The sequence below is a fragment of the Leptodactylus fuscus genome, chromosome 3 (assembly GCF_031893055.1).
Source record: "Leptodactylus fuscus isolate aLepFus1 chromosome 3, aLepFus1.hap2, whole genome shotgun sequence".
Taxonomy (NCBI): domain Eukaryota; kingdom Metazoa; phylum Chordata; class Amphibia; order Anura; family Leptodactylidae; genus Leptodactylus; species Leptodactylus fuscus.
In genome coordinates, this window is record NC_134267.1 from 131,844,107 (window position 1) to 131,870,950 (window position 26,844).

Consider the following 26,844-nt stretch of genomic DNA (forward strand, 5'->3'; position numbering starts at 1 on the left):
TTAATTTCAATGGCCATAGGTTCAGTGATAAGTGAAACAGACTGTATAAGGAACCTATATAAGGGATAAGGGGGGTGGCTGTTACTGTTTTGGGGGACAGAAGGGGGGCGTTATTAATGGGCTGCTACTGGAAATAGGTTAGCGTTGTTCGTATATCAGGATTTGGGGCTTTTAATTTTGCCCAGGGCCCCAGTTTGCCTAAAACCAGTCCAGGCTGCAGACTGTCGGTCCCGGGGTACAAGCAGCACATTGCTTCCAGAATCTACATGTGACCAGAGGGATTATGTTGTATAACCACCACGGATTGGTGTGGTGGATGACAGTGACCCGACCTGACAGTTATCCATTCCAGACCCCCCAGCACTAAGGTAGCTGAGTACAGGCCAGTGCCCGGAGCCTCTACACTGTAGACAGTGCCTCTGGCTCCTTCTCAGACGAGTCCACGTCTGTCAGTCTGGTAACAGGTGTCATACACTCGCAGCAGTCTGCGCAGGGCTTTTCCTGTTGCTACGGTGACGGGACGCTCGCTTCTGGCCCCGCCTCCTTGAACCTCTGCACAGGAAGGAAGCCGTCTAAGCTCAATGGATTGGACGCTGTGGAGCTGAGTCGCCCGCACGGCTACGGGCGGGAGCGGCTGTCACGGGGTCTGGTGCTTCTGGGGGAAGCAGGAAGCAACGACATGGCGGCGGACTTGGTGATCGGCTGGAGCATCTTCGGGGTGGTTCTGCTGGTAGGCGCTATGTGCACTGCTGTGGGGACGTGTGCGGTGGTAGGGGGCGAGAGGCGAGTCCTGGAATACGGTGCCCGCCCATCCAGGAAGTTGACTTCAGTGTCACGCTGCATGCTGTGCCCTGTGGTAAACAAGTGTGGTGCCCAGGCTGCGGCACACTCACATACTGGCAGGTGTACAGGGGAGCGGGGGGTAGCCACACATCACTGCACCCGGTGGGAGTGACATTGGCTGTGTAGTGACCTCCAGGCAGTCATCGGTAGTAAGTGCCAGGCTCAGTGCCCCCACCTAAGCATTACCACCCAGCGTGGATTAGGGGTATGATAAAACAGGTGTCTACCTGTAGCATGGGTTACCACCTCCAAACATCTGATCTCTCAAAGACTGCCAGTACATCTGTAAAAGTACCTGGATTTTGGGTTACATTTACAGATTCCACACTGGTAACATCACAGCAAGTTACTCCAAGGTGTTTCAACTCCGTCCAGTGTGGGTTATACAGCTTGCTATAGTGTTACTATCTGAATTTAGACCCAGCACATTTTACGCTAGCTTCACACCTGCGTCTGGGGTCTCCGTTCTGTGGTTTCCGTCTTCTGCATGCCAGAAGACGGAAACCACAGACCGGGTCCGGCCATGCGCGGCGGTGAGCGTTTTGCGCTCTCCGCCGCGAAACTGGATTTTTTTATCCGGACACAGAGTACTGCATGTCCGACTCTGTGTCCGGATTATAAAACCCGGTTTCGCGGCGGAGAGCGCAAAACGCTCACCGCCGCGCACGGCCGGACAGCTTTCTCACCCATTCAAATGAATGGGTGAGAAAGTCTCCTGCAGGTTTCCGTATCCTGCCTGTGTTTTAGGCAGGAAGCGGAAACCTAAGTACGGAGACCGGGCGCAGATGTGAACGAGCCCTTAGCTATTAGTACAATCAGCATCAGGCTAAGCGGAGATCACTCTGCACAGAGAACTAAATGATCCTGAGTCTCTCTTTTTTTCTTAGTTGCTATGACTCCTAGTATCTTTTTTATGAGCTTGTATGTGTTCTTTCTTGTAATATATTACTGTATTATCCATGCTGCTGTAACACACTGGATTTCCCCATGGTGGGACTATTAGGGTCAGTTCACACGTGAAAACCGCCTAGCTTATTTGTGCGAGGTAAAAAACCTCGGGGAGTTTTTTTGACGCTGTTTTTTGCATTCCACGCGGTTTTTGACGAGGTTTTTGACGCGGTTTTCGCTAGCGGTTTTCGCTAGGGTTTTTTTTTCCTATATGTGCTATAGAAACTGCAGGCGAAAACTGCGCGGTTTTTTGCAGAAAACCGCGCGGTTTTTTGCGCAAAACCGCGCGGTTTTTTGCGCAAAACCGCGCGTTTTTTTGCGCAAAAAAACGCGCGGTATTTTACCGCGCGGTTTTCGCCTCCCATTCACTTCTATGCAATTCTTCAGGCGTTTTCCGCCTGAAGAAAGGTCATGTCGCTTCTTCAGGCGGAAAACGCTAGGAGGAAAAAAAAAGCTAGTGGTCTACATAGACCACCATGTTAAAGGAGAGGTTTTTGAAGCGAATTCCGCTGTCAAAAACCTCCCCTTTGCCCACGTGTGAACTAGCCCTTAAAGGGATTTAATCATTAAAACTGCATTTTTTTTTTCTTGCTAACATGTAGGAATAGCCTTAAGAAAGGCTATTCTTCTCCTACCTTTAGAAGTCTTCTCCCTGCCGCCATTCCGTAGCTATCCCGGTTTTATTTGGTATGTAAATGAGTTTTCTTGCAGCACTGGGGGCGGTCCCCAGCGCGCAAAAACTGTAAAAATTTAGCTGTCCACTTGAGAAATCGGATATCTTTGTAACCGGACACTTAAAGAGGACCTTTCACCATTTTGCCCACAGGCAGTTCTATATACTGCCGGAAAGCTGACAGTGCGCTGAATTCAGCGCACTGTCGGCTTTCCCGATCTGGGCCCAGTGTGAAGAGCTTACGGTCCCGGTACCGTAGCTCTTCTATGGTCAGAAGGGCGTTTCTGACAGTTAGTCAGAGACGTCCTTCTTCACAGCACAGCCAATCGCGCTGTGCTGTGAGAGCCGGGAGGAACTCCCCCTCCCTCTGCTCGCAGTACTCGTTCATAGACGAGCATTATCAGGGAGGGAGGGGGGCGTTCCTCCCGGCTCTCACAGCACAGCGCGATTGGCTGTGCTGTGAAGGACGTCTCTGACTAACTGTCAGAAACGCCCTTCTGACCATAGAAGAGCTACAGTACCGGACCGTAAGCTCTTCACACCGGGCACAGATCGGGAAAGCCGACAGTGTGCTGAACTCAGGGCACTGTCAGCTTTCCGGCAGTATATAGAACTGCCTGTGGGCAAAATGGTGAAAGGTCCTCTTTAAGGTCATACACGGACAGTAAAGGACACTACATGATATACAATTTAAAATAATGCAAATTGTAAATGGACACAGCTAGTGTCCGATGCTAAAATCTTGCACAGACATTAGCCTTGGACACTAGCTGTCGGACAACAACGCTAGTGTGAACCCAGCTTTAGTGAGAAAAAATGCAGTTTTAATGGTTGAATCCCTTTTAAAGGATTATATTATCTCTTATCTTATCTTAAAGGTGATGAATACTTGTGTATTTCGTACTTTAACCCCTTCCCGCCGATGGCATTTTTTGATTTTTGTTTTTCGTTTTTGACTCCCCTCCTTCTAAACCCCATAACTTTTTTATTTCTCCGCTCCCAGAGCCATATGAGGTCTTAATTTTTGCAGGACAAATTTTTCTTGATGATGCCACCATTAATTATTCTATATAATGTACTGGGAAGCAGGAAAAAAATTCAGAATGGGGTGGATTTGAAGAAAAAATGCATTTCTGCGACTTTCTTACGGGCTTTGGTTTTACGGCGTTCACTGTGCAGCCAAAATGACATGTCCCCTATATTCTGTGTTTCGGTACGGTTCCAGGGATACCAAATTTATATGGTTTTATTTACATTTTGACCCCTAAAAAAAATTCCAAAACGGTGTTAAAAATTTTTTTTTCTAAAAGTCGCCATATTCCGACGGCCGTAACTTTTTTATACATAGGTGTACGGGGATGCATAGGGCGTCTTTTTTTGCGGGGCCGGGTGTACTTTTTAGTTCTATGATTTTCGGGAAATGTTATTGCTTTGATCACTTTTTATTCAAATTTTTATCAGAATCAAAACAGTGAAAAAACGGCGGTTTGGCACTTTTGACTATTTTTCCTGCTACGGCGTTTACCGAACAGGAAAAATATTTTTATAGATTTGTAGAGCGGGCGATTTTGGACGCGGGGATACCTAACATGTATATGTTTCACAGTTTTTAACTACTTTTATATTTGTTCTAGGGAAAGGGGGGTAATTTGAACTTTTAATACTTTTTATATTTTTTTATATTTTTTTTACTTTTTTTTTTTTTTTTTTTTTTTTTTTGAATTTATTAGACCCCCTAGGGGTGTTGAACCCCAGGGGGTCTGATCACTAATGCAATGCATTACAATGCTAATGCATTGCAGTGCATTGCAAAAAAATCATCTCTTTTGCAGGCTGCATAGACCAGCCTGCAAAAGAGAGAATTTGCAGACCGGCTGGGAGCCTTTAACAAGGCTCCCGGCTGTCATGGCAACATGACGTCGGCCCTGGAGCATGCTCCAGGAGCCGGCGATCCCTGCCAAAATGGCGGCGCCCATGCGCCGCCGGGAAAATGGCGCCTCCGGCGCCTTTGACAGCAGCGCCGGAGGGGTTAATGCCTCCGATCGGTCCGGGGACCGATCGGAGGCATTAGAGCCGGTTGTCTACTGCTTAAAGCAGTAGACACCCGGCGGCTATGACAGTCGCCATAGTTACAGACCCGACACACGCCGTACTATTACGGCGCATGTCGGGAAGGGGTTAAACCTTTACAGGATACAGGTGTTAATTCTTGGAGGCTTTTTTCAGAATTTTCATCTCTGCCTTCCAAAAATTCATAAATCTTATCAACACAGTTCTGTGAGGGCTTTTTAATTGCTTAGGGGTCCATGTGAAAACCCCCCCCCCCCCCACACACACACACACAATTCTATCATTATTCTTGTTTTTAATTTTATTTTTAAGACATTCACTCTGCATTGAAAATGACAGGGTAAATGTGTCCAATGGGTCATTACTATTACGATGATACTATATTTATATTCTTACGTTTTAATGCTTTTGCTAAATAAAACATTATTTTTCGAAAATTAACGCTTTGCCTGGTTTCCCTGTATTCTGATGTTTCATTTATTTATTTCTTTTTTCCCACTGTTTTCTGACAGAGCTTTGTCAGGGCTCTTTATTTGCGGGGCAAATTGTAGTTATTACCAATATTTGGTATGTATAACGTTTTGATCGCGTGTTATTGATATTTTTGGGAATGGGGGAAGCAAGGTGATCATACAATAATTTACGCACACTGGGATATTTTTATTTTTTAGCACCATTCACTGTACAAGATAGATAACACTCTTTTTGGATAGTGCAGACTAGTGCATTTGGACAGGGGTGTAACGATTGTAATCATAGGGAATGCGACCGTGACCAGGCTTGAAGTGGTGGAGAGGGCCAGGGCTCCACAGCACCATGGTAGCAACCAGGGAAATCCTGGATCCCCAACCGCTATACATATTGCTAATGGAAAGGGGTCCTGGCATGCCAGAAGGAGATGATTAAAAATAACAAATTCTTACACTCACCTCTCCTGGGATTCCCAACGGTTCTCAACATCCTCTCGGGGGCTCTTATGGCCTGTGACTGAGGTCATGCACCCCAGAGATCACTGCTGGGACCTGTGATTGGGCCTCAGTGGCCACGTGGGGTGTTCTGGCGTAATGACCACAGTCGCAGGAAGAAGAGGACTGAGGAGGATGCTGCAGAGAATCGCATGGAGCGAGGATGCCTAGGAGATTTGAGGTAAGGTGAGTATGAGTGTGTGTAATTTTCCATCACCTCCCCTTTGCCTCTGATTATTATGCTCTGCGTTCTGAGGCGACAGCAGTGTATAATAATAGCCCCAAAATTAACAAGAGTGCCAAACCTCATGAATATTTGTTGAATTTTTTGGGGTTTGCTTGAGAGCTCCTGGGAGCATTTTATACTGTGTGAGGCCACTGTGAGGTGTATATTGTACTATGTGGGCTCCCTTGACTATTTATGTCATACCTCATCTGTTTTACAGCAGACATGTGAGACCTGGTTCACATCCTCGTTCGGTAATCCGCTCAGGGAGTCTGCATGGGGACTCCCCAAATGGACTACCGAATGCATTGATGGTGCAATTAAACGGTGAGCAGTGAAATCACACGGACTATAATCGGGTCCTTGTGCTTTCTGCTTAGTCTTGGCATGAGTCATGCGGACAGGAAAGTAGATCATGAAATACTTTTCTGTTTGCATGTTCCGTGCAGAAAGCACACGGATCCCATTATAGTCTATGGAGTCTGTGTGCTTTCATAAGCTCACAGCTTGCCAATGCGTTCAGTATTCTGTTCAAGGGGGTCTCCATGCGGATTACTGAATGCAGATGTGAACCAGGCCTGATACATGATATATTCTCAACATGAAGCGATCGTACGGAGCGGGGTTAAAGAGGTCTTTACAACGTGAACATTTATAGCGTGTCCACTGGATCTTCCCATCTATGGGAGTAAATGCTGAGCACACTTGCTTGGCTACATTCAGAACTTCTATAGATGTTTAATAGACAGAGCTGTGCACGCTCAGTTACTTCATCATTCACAGAAGTCATGAGAAACATCATCCATATACTATAGATATTCAATAATGTCTGAGATGGAGTTAGCCTTTTAAGCAAACACTTAAAGGGTTATTCTATTTCCTTTGTATTTATGACATCAGGATCCGTTATCAATAAAAGATCAGTGGGGGTCCAACACCTCCAGCAGGTTATTGGTGTGCAGGGGCTGTAGTACTTGTGTGAGCACTATGACTCGTGTATTTACATCACATGCCATTTTATTCACATACAAGTGAAAGGGATCTGTTGTAATGACATCACTTAGCCACTATGAATCAAATGGCGTGTGATGTAAACTGAATAGCTGGATGGGATGTCATCTGCACTCTGTGTATGGATGCTCAAGTAGAGTCTCAACCCAAAGACAATAGAAAATGGACTTTAGAGATCTTGCTGTGATGTTCAGCTGCCCTAGAACATTCCCCCAACGTACTCCTAGCTACGTTGCATAAGAATAAAATGCATCTTTTCGTCAAATTTATGTGATGGCTCCTTGGGTATATCTGAAGCAGTTGGAGAATTGTGATTTAATACCCCCTCTAACAGCAGCCGGTGATAACAATAATTTTTAGCATTTGCAGTACATTTTCTAGTTGTCTGGACAGCTGAGATATGTACAGCCCTTATTTAGATGTCAGGGCTTTCCCCCCCCCCTAATTCTCGTTGTAAAAGATGGCAAAGACACGAGGTGTGAAATCTCTGCGCGATTGTATCCAGAGGTCCATAATAGTAACGGAAGCCATATGTCTTATGCCAAGAACAAGATCAGATCTAGTCAGGACAAAGCAGGGAAACCTTTCCAGACGTTTTAGTTTGAGAAGGATTCCCCTGTCTTGTTCTGATCTCATTCTTGGCAGTAAATGTAAGGCTTCCACTTTATGTTCAATCTATAATAACACAGGAAGGCAAAACAAAACCCTCTTATCAAGGAATAAAAGCCTCCTATCTAGCTTCAGAGCTGGAATCAGAAATTCTCTGCTTACTCTGTTCAGAGAAGAAGTGGTAATTTCTGGAACATGTCCTTTTATACGCTACAAACTGTACAGTAACCTTATGTATCCATTACATGTGTCTATATAAGCTGTAAGGGTATGTTTAATAAAAAGGTTGTTCTTGTCACCACTGAGAACCAGCAAAACTGTAAAACTCCTCTGGACTATAATACCATCTGTAACCAGCGCCGCACCTCCCATGAGGTGACCTGAAGCGAGCGCTTCAGGCGGCGCTATGTCAGGACCCCAGGGAGGGCGGCATTTTTGATTACCTAAGCCAGTCCAGGACAAGCTGTCCTGGACTGGCTTAGCACCGAGCGGTGGTTTGGGGAGGCCACTGGAGCAGCGCTGCTCCAGCAGCCTCCCCTCATGCTCAGGCAGAGAGCAGGTCATCTCCGTGCCTGCTCTCTGCCTGCGAACGGGGCTAAGCCCCGCCCCTTAGCTCAACCATGCCCCCTTCGCTCAACCACGCCCCTTTGCTCCGCCCCCTCCTCCCGGGAAGGGTGGGGGCTTTTTGTAGTTCGCCTCGGGCGGCGAAAGGGGTAGGTTCACCCCTGTCTGTAACTCAAGAATAATTTATAATAAGCAATGCCATATATTCTTATGTGGCTTATACTTTAACATGGGGAATAAAATATTGTAAACTACTTGGGCCGGGCAATTAATCGCAAAATAACTGAATGTCCGCTAAATTAATCGTTGTGAACTTGCTCTCACTGATTATAATCAATAAAAAATAATGTTGTATACAAAAAATAATTTATTTTGCATCCTTGCCATCCTGGGTCACCCTGACTTTGGTTAAAGCATTTGTCACTAACTATAAACCATCCAATCAGGATTGCTGATATGTGAATAACCAAAATTAAATTTAATGGCATGTAAAAAAAGAAACTTTCTAATATAATTGATGATAATTACAGGCACCATATGATAGATCCGGTTCTGAATGGTTATTAGGGCAAATGAAGATGAAACGCATATGACTGTAGTAGGACTGGGCAGTTATGACCTAAATTTGTATCACAATTAATTGAACATTTTACCTCGATTACAATTAATGAATGATTATTTAGGGCACTCTCCTTTTTATATGCCACACCCCCTATTTATATACCACTGAATTTTGGCTTCAGCTATTCACATATACCTGATCCTGATTAGATAGTGTACAGTTAATGACACTTCCCTTAGCCAATGGCTTTGTGAGACAGGATGTGTGAATGTGAAATAAATCATGTGTACCCATCCAATAATTGAGTTCACTTAAGATTATTTTTCGATTAATTGCCCAGCCCTAGAAAGTAAATAGTCTTTTGTAGATTTTTATTTTTTTATTTTTTTGTAATACTTCAGCCCTAAGATACAATATATGTGTTGTCAAAGTATCAGATGTGCTGAAAAAATGAGAATTTATTTCTGTTTCAGGCTATTTTGGCTTTTTGTTGGGTTTACATCCGAAAATACCAGAGTTGTCAGGAAAGTGAAGCGGTGTCTACTGTCACAGCCATCTTTTCTCTGGCTATTGCGCTAATCACCTCAGCGCTGCTTCCTGTAGACATTTTTCTTGTTTCGTTTATGAAGAATGAAAATGGGACATTTAAGGTAATTTTTTTTTCAATTTATTTTTTATAAGAAAAAAAAAAAAGCTCTTTGATATATTGAACAAAGTTATGTGTCGTTCTTGTTTATATCCATTTCCATAATGGTAGAATTTGTTTTCATTTAAGGTGGTTTTTCATAGTAAGCTTATAAATTTAGATTCCCAAAAATCACTTTTTGCCATTCATTTTTATCCATTGTTTCAACTAAAGACATAGTCGGAGAAAAAGAAATTGTTGCAAAAAAGGCAACTTCAATAGTTAATTGGGTTAAAGTAGTTTAAAACAGGACCTATGTTATGATAGACTTTGATCTTTGCCACATAATAATAATAAGAATAATAATGTGTGGCTCTCAAAACATCCCTTTAAAGGGATTCTATCATTAAAATTGTATTTTTTTCTGCCTACCACGTCGGAATAGCCTTAAGAAAGGCTATTCTTCTTCTACCTTTAGATGTCTTCTCCGGGCCGCTGTTCGGTAGAAATCCCAGTTTTTGTAAGTATGCAAATGAGTTCTTTTGCAGCACTGGGGGCGGGCCCCAGCGCTTAAACAGTACTGGGAGCGTCCCCCAATGCTGCAAGAGAACTCTCCAGTGCCACCTCCATCTCCGTCTGGAAAGGCCTCTCTTCGTGTCTTCTTCCGAAGCCGGTTTCAAACTTCTAGGCCTCGGGTAAAGCCGACAGCACATGCCCGTCGGCCACAAGAAAATGGCTGGCAGGCATGCGCAGTTTAAACCCAGCGCCAGAAGAAGACGCGAAGAGAGGCCTTCCAGACGAAGATGGAGGCAGCGCTGGAGAGTTCTCTCGCAGCATTGGGGATGCCCCCAGTGCTGTTTGAGCGCTGGGGCCCGGCCCCAGTGCTGCGAGAGAACTCATTTGCATACTGACAAAAAAAAACGGGATTTCTACCGAACGGCGGCTCGGAGAAGAATAGCCTTTCTTAAGGCTATTCTGACGTGGTAGGCAGAAAAAAATAAAGTTTTAATGATAGAATCCCTTCTCCATCTCCAACTCTTTCCATCCTTCAGTAGGCTCCGCTCCAATGATTCTTGCGCAATTGGAATTTTTCACTATTCTCTGTGTTCCATAGCAGTAGGTGCTGTTAGTTTTAGCACCCAATATACTTAGAGACCCTCTACTGTCAGATGCAGCGTATAAAAATCACATTCCCAACTTCTTGTAAAGTAATGATTTCTGGTATAACTGGAGCTAAAGTATTATTTATGTATTTATATATCTTATGTTACTCATACAATCTAGTAGCCACACTATTTTAATCTTTCTTTGTTAATGGGGTATTTTAGCCTGAAACATTTATCACCTATCCACTGTATCCGTCATAAATGATAACGGGAACTCCGTGCATTGTTTACCCCTTAGTACATTTCTGTGGCTAGGTGGCGTTTGAGTAAAGTATTAGTCCAGAATGTGACCTGCTACTCAATTGATAGTCTATACAGTTAGGTCCTGCTGTATTCTTTATCAGCCAGCTTAATTTGCAACTATCAGGATTACATTGCAATTTTGGCAATTCTAAAAAATGATTTGGGCATTTTTTTCTGCTCTATACTTCACCATATTTTGATTTGATAATCTAGGCATTTTCAAATCTAACAATACTTAAATGACAGTCCCTATAATTCTGCTGGTCATTAAATTTATGGTGATAAAAAAATAGATAAACCCCCCCCCCCAAATTATATACATTTATGTTGTAATACATTTAAAAAACAAAAAAAGTTTTTGTTTTTTTTTGGGGTGGAGGAAGCATGATGTAGGCTTTATTGATATTTTGGGAAATGAGTGGCTTTAAGATCACTTTTTTTTTCTATTCAGATTATTTTAGGTGAAACTGCAAAAAAAAAAAACAAAAAAAAAACAAAACACAATTTAGTACCCAGATACATAAAAAAAAAAAATTTCAATACTGTCTGCTACTGCGTACACCGTATGTTATAAATAACTTTATATTTCTATAGTGTCTGCATTTAATGATGCAGGGATGATGTGTTTATTTTTGTTTATTTTACATGTATTCTAGGGAAAGAGGGGTGATTTGAACTTGTGTATTTTATTTTTTTCTATATTTTTACTTAAAGGGGTTGTTCCTTCTCAAGGATCTTATCTATACTGGTAGCTTATCTAAATTGAAGACTTTTCCTAAATATATTGCTTTAGAAATGCTGCTTTGTTTGCCTTTACACAATGTTGCTATAACCACAGACCTGTGAGACAGGACAAGTGATGTCATTTAATCAGTGCAAGCAGGACAATCAGCTCAGCTAATTGCAGTTTGCTGATAAAGTGGAGTCTGTTATCTCTCTATGTAAACTCACAGCTAACACTGAGTCCATTCTGTACATGCATGTGCATATTATCTGATCTGCATAAGTATTGTGATAATTCAGTGTCCCGTTCAGTGAGGTGGAAGGGGGGAGGAGAAGAGACTGCATGCAAGCTGCTGAAACAAGGAGATGGGAAAACCCTGTTAAAGGTCTGGGGTTTAAACCAGGAGTTGCTTATTCCATAGGCTGGAGTATACTAGTAATGCAGTCTATGATAGAATCCCTCTATGGCAGGTCTGGGTATCTTATGAATGTTCCCAGCTGCCATAGCAATGAAATTACTCCTGCAATCTGGAAACCAGTTGGTACTGTAACGCGAAACACAAAAATTTTTTTGCACAGTTTATAGCAAAATAAACAGTGGTATATAACATGTTCTTTTATTTTACATAGGGCTGGGCAGAGAATAATGCCACACGGGCTCAGATTGAAAACACTGTTTTAATTGGCTATTACAGTAAGTATCATTGTGAACTTACATGCTCATTTCACAAAATTTTTTTGTATGGTTTTATTAAATTTCTTTGCACAATCTTTGAGCTGGATGGCCCTTTTTGGTATTGTTTTAATTATTGTAATGCTATGAAAAATTAAAACATTCATCATTTAGTTCATCACTAGGTTTGTCTGCTGGGTTAATTGTCAAACTGCAGCACTGGGCGGTTTAGGAGAAATCTTGCAGGCAGTGTTTCCTGCTTCCCTGCAGCTTCACTTTTTGCCACCAAACATGCCACCAAAGGAAGTTCTGGAGGGTTGAGGCCTAGTTCCCATTAACTACAATGCTGTAAGGGAGTGTCATTAACTATAATGGACGCAATGCCACTTCTGGGAATGAATTATACCAGGTAGAGGTGAGGATTACATGTTTGTTGCTTTGCCCTACCTTGTGCAAATCACCCAGCTTTCCCAGATTCCTGAAAGTCAAAACCAGCCAGCCATAAATAATCAGTGAAGACAAGAAAAAAGAGGTGATTTGGCCAGTGATCTGTGTGAGAATTGTTTGCATTGCAGTACTTTTTTTTTTTTTTTTAAATTGGATTTTTTTTTGTACTTAGTCATTGATGTGTTACGCCATTTTGCCCACTGACTGTAAATTTTTGTTTTAATGCTAGCTGTGTCATAACACAGAGTGTTTGTTTATTTTCGGTGTGAAGATTTAGCTTCAGAAGTCCCTATTATTGTACTAATGGGTATGTTACCTATATTTCCTAAGACCCTGAAAGGCATATCTCTCGAGATAAAGAACAGTTACAGAGCAAGGAGGGGATATTAGGTATATTTAGTAGTTAGCAGTACTTATTACAGCATTACTTTGTGTTTTACCCAGGAACTTGAAAGTCAAATCTGTCATGGCATAACACAGTTACAGAGCAAGAAGTTAGGTTTATTCAGGTAGATTTGGATTAAGCAATCTCTAATATAACTTCCCTGGGCCCCTGAAAAACATATTTGGTAAGTTTTCTAACAATTATAGAGCTTTGAGGGGACTTATTTAGGTATATGTAGTACTAAGAAGTCTCACATCTTTAGAAACATAGCTTTTCACCCATTCTGCACTTGTTCTGTTGGCTTACACCAACCAGGCAAAAGATCTACTACCCACTTCTTGTGGGCTGGGCGGAGCGTGAGAGCAGGAGACGTCGGCGTTCTGTGGCCGCCCAGGGATCCCCAGTGTCTGCTTGTTCACAACGCACGCTGAGAGTTATCTATGGACACTGGCAGGCTGGGGCTGCGGCAGCCCTGCCTGCCAGTGTCCGGAGATGACTCTCAGCCTGCGCTGTGAACAAGCAGCACCCCGGCTCCCTCCATCCCTAAGAGGGGGAGCGCGTCATCCCCCGGAGCTGCTGCTGCCCGGCCTGCAAGTGTCCGGAGTGCTTGTTCACAGCGCAGGCTGAGAGTCGACTCTCAGCCTGCACTCACTGTGAACAAGCAGACACCGGGGATCCCTGGCTGCATCCCGCGATCGACCCATACGTCCTTTGCGATTGATCGGTAGATCGCAATCGACGTATTGGGCACCCCTGACTTACACTGTCCATCTTTATCTACCACTGCCACTTTTAGCTACCAGTCTTATGTACGCTCTAAACTTGTGAAAACTGGGGCTTGTACAATGGTGTATGGTTATAGCTCTATTGTTCTTTACAATACTGGACATGCGCTGAACTTGTCAAGTTCTGCACTTGCACAACAGAGCAAAACTGTATGTAAATACATGTAGTTTTTGCCAGTACTGTTTTACGGGTTCAATTGAAAAAAATGTCTCTGTACCGCATGTAAGAACCAGAATCCTATTGTTTTTTTTCATACATGAAAAAATGTACGATTAAAAAGTGGTTACTCATTAATGGAGCCGCTGGGTTTCTCCCTGGTTTCTGCTGGTTTTATAGTGAAACTAGCATAAGAGATAAGTCCTCCATGCAAGACTTTTCTCTCCACTGATTTTAAACTGGTTCTGAGACAGTCTCCTATTAGTGAAAGATATATACATGTGTAAATTTCTCCTCCATTTTGTTTTTATTCCTTTGAAAAGAGTTACCCAATTTTCTATTGTTTTTAAAATGGGTCAGTTATGAGGTTTTTTAGTACACAGACCTTTAAAAGCCCCTTAGAACAGATATCATGTTTTAAAGTTCAACGTAAAGCAGAAATATACGCTCACCGGCCACTTTATTAGGTACACCTGTCCAACTGCTCGTTAACACTTAATTTCTAATCAGCCAATCACATGGCGGCAACTCAGTGCATTTAGGCATGTAGACATGGTCAAGACAATCTCCTGCAGTTCAAACCGAGCATCAGTATGGGGAAGAAAGGTGATTTGAGTGCCTTTGAACGTGGCATGGTTGTTGGTGCCAGAAGGGCTGGTCTGAGTATTTCAGAAACTGCTGATCTACTGGGATTTTCACGCACAACCATCTCTAGGGTTTACAGAGAATGGTCCGAAAAAGAAAAAACATCCAGTGAGCGGCAGTTCTGTGGGCGGAAATGCGTTGTTGATGCCAGAGGTCAGAGGAGAATGGCCAGACTGGTTCGAGCTGATAGAAAGGCAACAGTGACTCAAATAGCCACCCGTTACAACCAAGGTAGCCAGAAGAGCATCTCTGAACGCACAGTACGTCGAACTTTGAGGCAGATGGGCTACAGCAGCAGAAGACCACACCGGGTGCCACTCCCTTCAGCTAAGAACAGGAAACTGAGGCTACAATTTGCACAAGCTCATCGAAATTGGACAATTGAAGATTGGAAAAACGTTGCCTGGTCTGATGAGTCTCGATTTCTGCTGCGACATTCGGATGGTAGGGTCAGAATTTGGCATCAACAACATGAAAGCATGGATCCATCCTGCCTTGTATCAACGGTTCAGGCTGGTGGTGGTGGTGTCATGGTGTGGGGAATATTTTCTTGGCACTCTTTGGGCCCCTTGGTACCAATTGAGCATCGTTGCAACGCCAAAGCCTACCTGAGTATTGTTGCTGACCATGTCCATCCCTTTATGACCACAATGTACCCAACATCTGATGGCTACTTTCAGCAGGATAATGCGCCATGTCATAAAGCTGGAATCATCTCAGACTGGTTTCTTGAACATGACAATGAGTTCACTGTACTCCAATGGCCTCCACAGTCACCAGATTTCAATCCAATAGAGCATCTTTGGGATGTGGTGGAACGGGAGATTCGCATCATGGATGTGCAGCCGACAAATCTGCGGCAACTGTGTGATGCCATCATGTCAATATGGACCAAAATCTCTGAGGAATGCTTCCAGCACCTTGTTGAATCTATGCCACGAAGAATTGAGGCAGTTCTGAAGGCAAAAGGGGGTCCAACCCGTTACTAGCATGGTGTACCTAATAAAGTGGGCGGTGAGTGTATAATGAATTAATTTGGGTGGTATGATTAGATGAAAAACGGATAATTACATATTTTTCCAAATTTTCACCAGCCTTTTCATATTTTTTAATAATTCAACAAAAACCTATCAACCAAAGTGTACCACTAACACAGTAAAATGTGTCTGGAAAAACTCTCAAAATTATTTTGGTTGGTTAGTGTTTGAACGTTACTACCACATAAAGCGGCACATGTGCGACATAAAAAATTGAGCTCTGTCAAGAAGTTTAAAACTGGCTGAAGCAGCAAGGGGTTTAGTGGTGTAGGTACAACATTGGCTATAGTAGGGGCGACACGGTGGTTCAGCGCACAGCAGCCTTGCAGTACTGGGGTCCTGGGTTTGAATCTCCCCAGGAATTACATCTGCATGGAGTTTGTATTTTCTCCCTGTGTTTGCGTGGATTTCCTCCCATTCTACAAAGACATACTGATAGGGAAAATGTACATTGTGATCCCTATATGGGGCTCACAATCTACATTAAAAAACAAACAAACAAACATTGGCTATAGTCCTTTTCCTATGAAGCAATTTTTATCAGCCGAGTCATTCTTATCAGCACAAAGATGAAAATATTCTTAAATTTAGATTCTAGATGCTGTTCTATCTTAAATAAGCTACAGAAATTTTCAACATGATAAAATGAAGTGCTCTTATTTTTAATATAGTGCATCTGCTCATATAGCAGTAATAAGTATTGTTTAGTGACGGTCAATAATAGTGCATATTTCTGACACAGAACGGACATGGGGTATGGTGTGTGAGCAAACCTTCACTCTGTCCTTTAAGGAAGATCAATTCACCTTGGCACGACTCTTGCTAGGTTTATCCATCTCCTTCAGTTCTTTTTTTTTTTTTTTTTTTTTTTGTATATATGCTTGAGCACAGATATCTTATCACAGGCATCTTGTCATTACTTTTCATCTGTGCTGCACATCTTGAAGACTCTGAATGTTGAATACATCATTTAATTTCCAATGTTAAAAGTATTGAAAAGGTAACATTGAATTAGAAATGTTAGAAATCTTGGGAATATAATGCAGGATTTTCTGAAATGAACTTGTATTATTTAAGGAAGTCTTGTATCCATTGTGCATTTGTTATACTGTGCACCATATCTGATCTTCCAGGAGTAACTTTGGCGTTATATTGTCTATGCTTTATTTGCTGCCTCTATTTTAAATTGTACAGGTTGAACATTTTGATCGGGGCAGATAACTTGTAGATTATATTATATGTAAAGAAACCTAAGATCTTATTAACCTATAGGAGCTAAATGATCATTTATGTTCCATATAATAAAAAAAATCTTGAAAAACCAACACAAATTGGAAGGTTTATTTTGGAGGATACTGTATACTATACTTCTGTATAATATATACCTAAAATTAGTCCAGTTTGCAACTACTTGTGCCAACCAGCAGGCAGGTAATTTCAGCAGTAGTGTTATCTCTTATAGTCGCCACTAAGGAATTGATCCTGGCAGCATCAGAGAGTATTTGAGAAGCTAGCAATTTATTTTAAGTAACTATTTTAAGCCTAGATTTTTTTTCTTTTACTGTAACATCTTTGTCTTTTCAAACCTGAAGGAAGTTGTTCTACTGTGAATGCTTAAACATTTTGACACTTTGTCGTACAGTATAATATGCATCTAGCTGCAACTGAAAGTCATAGTGACAACAACAAGGATTGTCTTAAGATTTAATTCATTTATCCGTGCAGACAACCAGGAGAATTAAAAGACACTTTTCCACAAGTTTATGGTGGCCAATCTGAGAACAGAATAAAGTAGTCATTAACCCATTACTGGTTTTATATTTTTTTCTTTCTTGCCTCTATCTACCTTGTATTCATAGTAGGCCTTCTTGGCTTATTAACCACTGATTATTGTGCAGGGGTCTCACACCGCTGAGAGGGCACCGTACTCATAACATTTCATCCCTCTCTTCCCCAGTAGTACTGCTGCTTTCCTCTCCCTTTTATATAAGATACACTGGAGCATCCAAAAGGAGGTGCTCAGGCCATGTTTGTTCCACAAGGATTTGAACTGTTTTCCACATGAAAATCCACATGGAAAACTCTATTAACTTCACTGGGTAGGTGTACTGTCTATTCAGTAGGCATGTTTTTCTCAAGAGTTTTACAAGACCACATCCAAGAAAAAAGTAATTTGTGAGTTATTGGTGCAAAATCAGAACAGAATCCACACGGCTGTTTGTATAGAAATCAATGGGAGGTTGTAAAAAATGCATTAAAAAACTCAAAGCTATAAAACTTAGTGTAAAACTTGTGGGTTTTTTTGGTGGCGTTTTCTACTTCACATAAACTGTATGAATATACACTTGCTTATCATCACACCCCATTCCCTGCATTAGAAGGAACCTGCTGTCTTCTGGTCATAATTTTGGACCTCAGGTTGTATGCCCTGGCTATACAGTAGGGAGGTCCATTTGGTGTCTCTCTCTCACATTGGACAAAGAGATGTCCCAGACAATACCATGAATAGAAAAACGCTAATGAAAGCTGGTGAGCATGTAATGCGGATATGGTGTAGCTTCTGAGATATCTGCCACCGCGTATTAGCAAAAAAAAAAAAAATCTTCACATAATAATCCGAAATATGCAGTGTCCCTTCTCAGAAAGTCTTTTAAAGGCATTGAGAAGGTCCAAAGTAAAAGGAAAGAGCTATATATTGTATAAAGAACTTTTTCCAATCAGATCATATCTTCAGTGATGGTGAGGAGTGTGAATTTGTTCCTTCTTTATACAGTATATTTGTGTTATTTCTCTTCATGAACGCTATAGAAAAATAACCTTTAATCTGTTTTCTCAGTGTTAATACTAGTTACAGGTAGGTCATCACAGTGTAAAATATTTGTTATGGATACATTGCGCAGGTTTCTATGGCTTGTAAAATATTCTGTGAAAAGAACTCCTGTATCTATTAATGCATGCAGAGTGCTAAAATATCCAAATATAAAAGCACTTTAAGCATTATAGATACAAGGCACTATTTTTCTCAAATTACTTTAAGTACAATGCATCTCAGAATTCTTGTCGCTGTGTGAAATGGGTTATAATTTTATGTTCCACTATTGTTATGAAGCGTATAAAACGTAGTACTACATGTGAAATATGTTTTTGAAATATATATATTTATCTTAGTGTATCTAATACAGTCATGGCCATAAGTGTTGGCACCCCTGATTTTTTTTTTTCTCCAGAAGATGTAGTTTTTCTCCCAGAAAAATTATTGCAATTACACATGTTTTGTTATACACATGCTTATGTGTTTCTTTGTTTGTAATGGAACAACACAAAAAAATACTGAGGAGGAAAAAAAGCCAAAATTTCTATCATTTCACACGAAACTCCAAAAATAAGACAGGCAAATTGCATTACTGGCGCCTTCAACTTAATATCTGGTTGCACACCATTGCCCCTCCCCAATCTTCTTTTTTTATCTAGTTTATAATGTTATCTGTTCTCCTCTGTTAGAATAGTATTATTATCATTATTACCTCCCCTACAGGACAATAGATCTTAAATAGGACCCTGAATTACATATTTCTCAATTGTGTATTGGAAACACAATTTATACCATTGCAAACCTATGTGCTTCAAATGACCACCAGGTTCCTTTCCTCCTGTCAGCTTTGAGTGAACTACAAGACTTCACTCAGGGGTCACTTGTACTATGTAAGGACTTTTAATTTGACCCTGAATCTGCTGATTGACTCATCCACTGGCAACTACTCTTGCTGATAACAAGTTAAATAAATTGAAGAACTTAATTACTGCAACTATGTGTGCAGTACAGATTTTAAACTAGCTAATAGCCACTCCACCAATGACCATTGGTAAGACTTTTTGTCCCTCTCCATACTATGGCAAGCTCTAAAATGTGTACTACGGGGGTCACCTGATTAAACATGGAATACACATAAAGAGTGTATTCACACTTCAGATACGCTGACGGATTCTGAACGTTAAAACACGTTCAGAATCAGCGCATACATGGCAGATCCCATTCATTTCAATGGGAGCCGGCATACGAGCGCTCCCCATTGAAATGAATGGGCTGCTTTTTTTCTCTATGAGCGCTCCCATTGAAGTGAATGGGAAGTTAGAAGTGCTCGCGTGTACAGCTCGGAGTTGCTTACGCCGTGTGAAGGGGCCCACAGAGAAAAAAGCAGCCCATTCATTTCAATGGGGAGCGCTCGTATGTCGGCTCCCATTGAAATGAATGGGATATGCTTTATACGCGCTGATTCTGAAGGTGTTTTAACGTTCAGAAACAGTTAGCATATCCGAAGTGTGAACGCACCCAAACAGAGTCGTCTTATAAACTTTACACACCTCTCTCTACTTTCAACGCATAAACAAACAGGCCATCATTCCTTAATGGGGGAAGCGTTGAAGGTTCGGCATGAAATAACTCTCCTACTTGAACATAAACATTAGAGACTCCAAAATATATGCTCTCCCCTCTTTTTTTAAACTTTTTTTTCTTTTAATATAATGGTCTGCCAGCCAACCACATAAACACCTACCATGCATTGGCATTCAGTCGCAGCATTCCGCTCCTGATTAGGGTGCCGTAGCTGTCTCAGCTGTGAAATCCGCTACCGAAAAAAAAAAAAATGCGAGAGGCTCCCATTGAAGTCAATGGGAGCCATTTTTGCAGGTGGATTTTGCGGTGGATTCCGGGTCAAAATCTGCCTGCAAAAAACTATGTGTGAACATACCCTTAAAGGAGACTCAAACCCACTTAGATGAAGAGCTTGCAGAGGCCTTTACCGAATATTTCCAGAATCTCTCTAATTTACTGAGACTGGCGACCTCAAATCCAACTGTTCAGCCGTATACTTCCCTTGCTCACTTAATTGCGGAGAAAACCTTACCTACAGCCGACGTTGACACGTTGGAATGACCCTTCACCCCCAAAGAGCTCATAATAGTGGCAAGAAGAAAACCATTGTTGAAAGAAAGGCATAAGAAGTGCTGTTTTCGATTTTCCACAAGCCATATAGGGGACACAACAAACATATTGAAGAAGGTGCTCTGGTCAGATAAGACCAAAGTTGTACCTTTTGGCCTAAATACAAAGTGCTATGTGTGGCGTAAAAGTAACACTGCTCATCCCTCTGATTACACCATCCTGACTGTGAAACATGGTGGTGGAAGCATCATGCTGTGGGGAGGCTTTTCTTCAGCAGGGACAGGGAAGCTGGTCAGAGTTGATGGGAAGATGGATGGAGCTAAATAAGAAAACCTGTTAAAGGCTGCAAAAGACTTGAGACTAGGAAAGAGATTTACTTTCCAGCAAGACAATGGCCCTAAACATACAGCCAGAGCTACAGTGGAGTGGTTTATATCAAAGAATATTCATGTATTAGAATGGCCTAGTCAAAGTCCAGACCTAAATCCCATTGAGTATCTGTGGCAAGACATGAAAATTGCTGTTCAGACGCTTTCTATCAAATCTGGCTGAGCTTGAGCTATTTTGCAAAGAAGAATGGGCAAAAATCTCAGTCCATAGATGTGCAAAGCAAAGACGTACCCAAAAAGACTTGCTGCTGTAATTGCAGTAAAAGGTGGCTCTACAAATTATTGATATAGGGGGCCAAATACTTTTGCACGTCAAACTTTTCAGATTTTTATTTGATTAAAATTTTGAAATTCCTGTATTTTTATTCCACTTCACAATGATCTGCTACTTTGTGTTGGTCTATCACTTAAAATCTTGGGCTAACATTTTTGGACATACTAGACATGTTTTTGGAAATGTGCCAACAATTCTCTAAAACTGAATCCAAAAATGTCTGCCCAGCTGAATGGTGGTATGAATTTAGACTAGACAGTCTAAAGGTATACCAGATTTTTAATTCAGCATCAGTCATTGTTGTAAATATAGTGTATTTTCAAACTTCCCATCTAAGAAAATCTGGTTCATTGCTTGTAGCAGATTAGATGTTTAGGTGATGGTTTTGGCGCAGGGGTAAAGGGGGTTATGTTGGATGTGGGTACAGGGCAATTATTCAGTAAGAAGAAGGTTGGTTTTTGCGGAATTTTTTGTTGTTGTTTAAAGTTGCTTTTATCTAGATGAAAAACACCGGCAGAACAGGTTTCAGATGAGTTGCTCTTGGTTTTTATTGATCCAAAGGGAAACTAAATAAAAACAATTCATCAATTGAGGCTAAAATAATTTCTTTAAGACTTCAGTAAATGGCAGATTTTGCCTGGAGTGAAAGGCAATCTTGAAGGCAATTCTGTTTACTCTCATATAAGGTTTATTTTCTGAATGTTTCTTTCCAATCTCTAAGATCAAATGTCAAATCTTTACAACTGTTAATGTGAAAAGCCATTTCCTTCAATGATGCTTTGTTTCTAATCTCAGCAGGTTCCTGTGTGTTGTGTAAGTCTGATATCACAAACTGTAAAGACAATTAGCGACACTTCTTTTGACATCTTTATTTTGTCTTTTATATTTATCTTTTTATTTTTGCATTTCAGTTCTCCTAGACTTGTACAGACGAGACCGGGACTATAAATTAACACTTGCTATTTTTCTTTTTAAGGGGGATCTCAATTTTGTGAATGTACTTTATATGAAGTACAGACATGCTTTTATTTTGTTCACTCGCAAATAACCTGCAACGGAGTGCAAATGAAGTTTTCAGTCAGTGTATGAAAGCTGACACTGATGTAGCTTACTTGGAAATATCTAGACTTTTAAAATATTTTCCCATTACAACAGTTTTTTATTTTTCCATTACTGTTATATTTTTCACCTTATTGTTTACTACATCTTTTTTTTATCTATTAAAAGTTATTTTATCTAGATTTTAATGAGCACATTCAGGGTGTGCATTTTTGCAAAATATTAGGAGAGAAGAAATGGTGAGCAATATAAGTATATATGGTAATCCAATCAACACCCTCTCGGCTGCCTATCCTTATGGCACATTGGTAGCCTATGTGCAATTTATTGTATTACTGTACATTGCACTGGGAATCAGGCAATCACAAGTTCAAGTCCCCTAGTGGGACAGAAAAAAAAAAAGTTAGAGGACCTTTCATGTCTTTGGGCACATGCAGTGTAATCCACCACTAGAAAGCTGAATTCAGCACACTTTCGGCTTTCCTGTTTTGTGCCCTCGCTGAAGAGCTGGGCGGTAAGGAACGCCCCCTCTCACAGTACAGCGCATTAGATGCTACTGTGAGGAGCGGCATTCCTGACAGACTGTCAAAAACTTCCTTCTGACACTGAAGAGCTATGGTAACTGCACCAATAGCTCTTCAGCGGGGGCACAGAACGGGAAAGCCGATAGTGAGCTGAATTCACCGCATGTGCCCGAGGATGTGAAAGGTCCTCTTTAAGAAAAACTACCTTATAATAAAAAGTACAGAATGTAAACATACATGTTGGGTACCCCAATGTTTGTATAGTCCATGCCATCCAATAATAGCTTTTTACCATTTAAAAAAAGAAATATAAATTTATTTACTAGTAGAATACCCACGGCTTCGCTTGCGGAAAATATGTTAAATTATTGGTTATGCTAAAGTAAAATTTTCAGCGTCACACTGAAATTGACATTTTCAGAGCTACAGTAAATCTTTTTCCACTTAAAATTATTATTTTGGCATTTTACTAATTTGTCATAACATTGATGTGAACTTTTTTTTTTTTTTTCTTTCATTTCAACATTTTTATTGATTTTATATATTCAATACATATTATATAGTAATAAACAATTACAACAATTTTTTTTAACAATTTTTTTATGAAAAATTTCAATTTATGCACCTTACACAAACATATAAAACATTTACACCAAGGGTATAACTACCAGGGTAACATGGGTAGTGGCTGCCACAGGGCCCGGAACATTAAGGGGGCCCGGCGACAGCCACTACCGCTGCATTTTTAAAAAAAATAGGCCGTTACTGGCTGGAGTTACTTAAGACGATAACAGGCCCTATTTACTTACCGATCCTGACAGCGGCTGTGATCGGTAAGTGACACCGCGGGCCCCACAAACAGTATTATTATACTTGAGGGTCTGAAAAGACCTCCGAGTATAATGACCGGAGGCCCAGAAGAGGTATGGGAACATAAAAAACTGTGTTACTTACCTCTCTAGGCAGGCTTCTGGTCTACTTGTGTGACGTCCCTGACGCAAAGGACGCAGGCCCCCCAGGTCATGTGACGTCCCGGACGTCATTAAAGATGGCCGCTATCAGCGGGAAGTACAGTGAAGCCAGGGATAGATAAGTAACAATGTTTTTTATGTTTGTATCCATCCTGGGTCTCCGATTATTATGCTCTGGGTTCTGAAAAGCACCCAGAGTATAATAATTGTTTATGGTTGTCCACAATGGGGCATAATACTGGGTTGAGGGGCCACAATGGGACATAATACTGTGTGCAGGGGCCACTATGGGGTATAATATTGAGTACAGGGGCCACTATGGGGCTTAATACTGTCAGCAGGGGCCACTATGGGGCATAATACTGTGTGCAGGGGCCACTATGGGGCAGAATACTGTGTGCAGGGGCCACTATGGGGCAGAATACTGTGTGCAGGGGCCACTATGGAGCAGAATACTGTGTGCAGGGGCCACTATGGGGCAGAATACTGTGTGCAGGGGCCACTATGGGGCCAGAATAGTGTGCGCAGGAATGTGGGCAGGTGGGTTGGTCGGGGTCTTTAACAAAGGGGGGGGGGCATGTCAAAAGTTCGCCACAGGGCCCCATCATTCCTAGTTATGCCAGTGATTTACACCCAATTAACAACATAGTGCTAGTGCAACCCTTCCCCCCCCCCCCTCCAGTGTAATTTATAAGTAATTCATGGACAAAAGAGTAAAATTAGTTTACAGTTAAACAACTATCTATTGTAGGGCTTCAGTGATGAAAGTTCTCTGTATAGTCAGCAATAATGACAATCTTACTATGAGACCGTTTTTAACACTACAGTCTCTGGGCCGTGGATTCTACATCTCCATAGACTTCTATGGAGCCTGCAAAATTCTTTGTACACAAAGAAGTCTATGGAACCGCCAAATCCATGGCCTGGGGGCCCGTGAAAAATACTATAGTGTTCAAGCAGCCACTAAGGATACCAGACATGTTTTGTCAGTGCATGTGTGGTGTGATCCATGTGTATGATCCATGTGTATGTATGCGTGTGTGCATGCACGTGTGTGGTCCGTGTATATGTATGCGTGTGTGCACATGAATGTGTGTATTTGTGTGTATGTGCATGCACGTGTGTAGTCCGTGTATATGTATTCGTGTGTGTGCATGTATGTATGCATGCATGCATGCGTGTGTGTGCGGGTGTGATCAATACGTATGTGTGTGTGTACATGCATGTGTTCCGTGTATATGTATGCGTGTGTGTGCACACGTGTGGTCTGTATATATGTGTATGTGCGCGCATGATCAATGTCTTTCTGCGTGTAAGTACGCATTTGCTCTGTTCGTCCGAGTGTGTAGTGTGCTTCCATCTGAATGTCTTTGCGTGTGTGTGTGGTCCGTGCGTGTGGTCCGTGCGTGTGGTCTTTGTGTTGTGTGTGTCTGGAGTGGTCTTGTGTTTGTGTGGTGTGTTGTGCTTGTGGGTTGGTGTATGTGTGCTGTCTGTGTGATGTTTATATGGTGTTTGTGAAATGGTTGTGTGTGGTGGTGCGGCCCCTTTAGCAGCGACTCTTTGGTGCTGTGGCTATAATTCGTCCCTGTCAGTCACAACTGTTGTTTTCCCCTCAGTGCTTTCACTTTCACATTTCCCCATTATAAGCATAGGGCCTAACTTTGCGGGCCCCAATCTCATGACGGGGGGGATGCTAGCGAGATGTAACGTGTATTCTGCTCCTGTGGGTGGAGAGAGGGCATGCCAAATTTCACCCAAAGTGGGCGAGAATTGTGGATTTGTATAGAGCAGGCTACTACAGATTTTGAGATATATATATATATATATATATATCTTTATTTATCTTTATTACTAATATATATATATATATATATATATATATATATATATATATATATATATATATATATATATATACTGCAATGTGAAATTTAGTGTATTTTGGTCACCTTGCGTACCCCAAAAACAACAATATAAAGTGATCAACAAATAAAAACTACAACTTGACCTAGGAATAAACAGCACTGACAGAGATCAGTCAACAAAACCGTAAAAAGTTATAGGCATTAGAATACAGTGATCCTGGGCTTCATTGTTCAATTTTGAAAAATGACATTTTAGTTAAACTGGTACAACTTAACTTTTTAAAAAATAAAAATAACTAGACGCTATGAAGTAGAAATGTGGTGCATATGGGCAAAAGTAGTTGACCTAAAAAAAAATAAAAAATAAAAAATTAGATTTCGTGGATTTGGCTTCTTCATGAACATGGGTGTGACATAAATGTGTCTAATAGGCACTGTCTATACTATGCCAGCATTTCAGCATAAAATTCTTGCTCCATGTAAGCCCACAAATTGGAGATGGAAATTTAGAGTAGAGTCGAACGATGAACCAGATTTATCATTCAGCTTCAGCCACTGTGATAAATCTTGTGCGTTTTCAGCCTATGTTTATAGTGTCTATTAGTAAATCTGTGTTAATGTACTTTTGGGTCATAAAGTAGGTAACTGTGATAAATTAAAGACCATTTATGTACCACAAGGGGGTCAAAAACCTTTGTCACATAAGGAAACAGTGTTTTTAAAAAAAAACACATGGTATGTGGGTGGCCTGTTACAGATTTTAAAGAGTCAAGGAGCTGCAAGTTACACCTCTGGAGATAAATCCAGGCAAAACCTATATGCCCTGTTTTGTTTTGCTGTTTTGGTTCCTTTTTTTTTTGTTTGTTTGTTTAGCTAAATTTTTTACCTTTTGAAAAAACTTGAAGCTAGGAAGAAGAAATGGAAGCTTGATAAAAAGTGTTTTGCTTTTTTTTTTCTTTAGTTCTAACATACTATTCTTTGGTTGCATGAATTATTTGATTTTTTTCTGTTGTCCATGTTGAGTTATTATTTTTATATATGCCAACTTAGCAAAGATTAATGTTTTGTACACCATACAATATTGTGATTAATTGTACTTTTTTTTTTTTTTAATTTAGCTTTTTATTCCATTATCCTGTTCTGCGTATTTTTGTGGATTCCATTTGTATACTTTTACTTTGAAGAAAAGGATGAGGACAGGACCCGCTGCTCCGTAAGTATTTATTTTTATTATGAAGCTTCAGGCTACCTAGCTATTGTGTAAAGGTATTTCCCAATCACTAGACGTTAAATTACAAGTGTTAAATGAAATATAGATTCTTACCTTACACATTGATAAATGAAAGAAATCAATTTTTTTTTCTTGTCAGTTTATTAATGCATAAGTGGAATAACAAGGAATTGAATAATGTATCATTCTAACTATTAACACTTCCGAATAGTTATTTATGGAGAATGTG

General features: G+C 41.0%; 1 protein-coding gene across 1 annotated transcript in view; it reads left to right on the top strand.

Annotated features, from left to right (window-relative positions):
• Positions 1–568: 568 nt before the first annotated feature.
• LMBRD1 (LMBR1 domain containing 1) overlaps positions 569–26,844 on the top strand; it is a 120,870-nt gene continuing 94,594 nt past the window's right edge. Inside the window, exons 1-4 of the mRNA XM_075268354.1 lie at positions 569–730; positions 8,945–9,121; positions 11,859–11,922; positions 26,503–26,597. Coding sequence (XP_075124455.1) covers positions 680–730; positions 8,945–9,121; positions 11,859–11,922; positions 26,503–26,597 — 387 coding nt within the window. The 5' untranslated portion in view covers positions 569–679. The remainder of the gene's footprint in view (positions 731–8,944; positions 9,122–11,858; positions 11,923–26,502; positions 26,598–26,844) is intronic.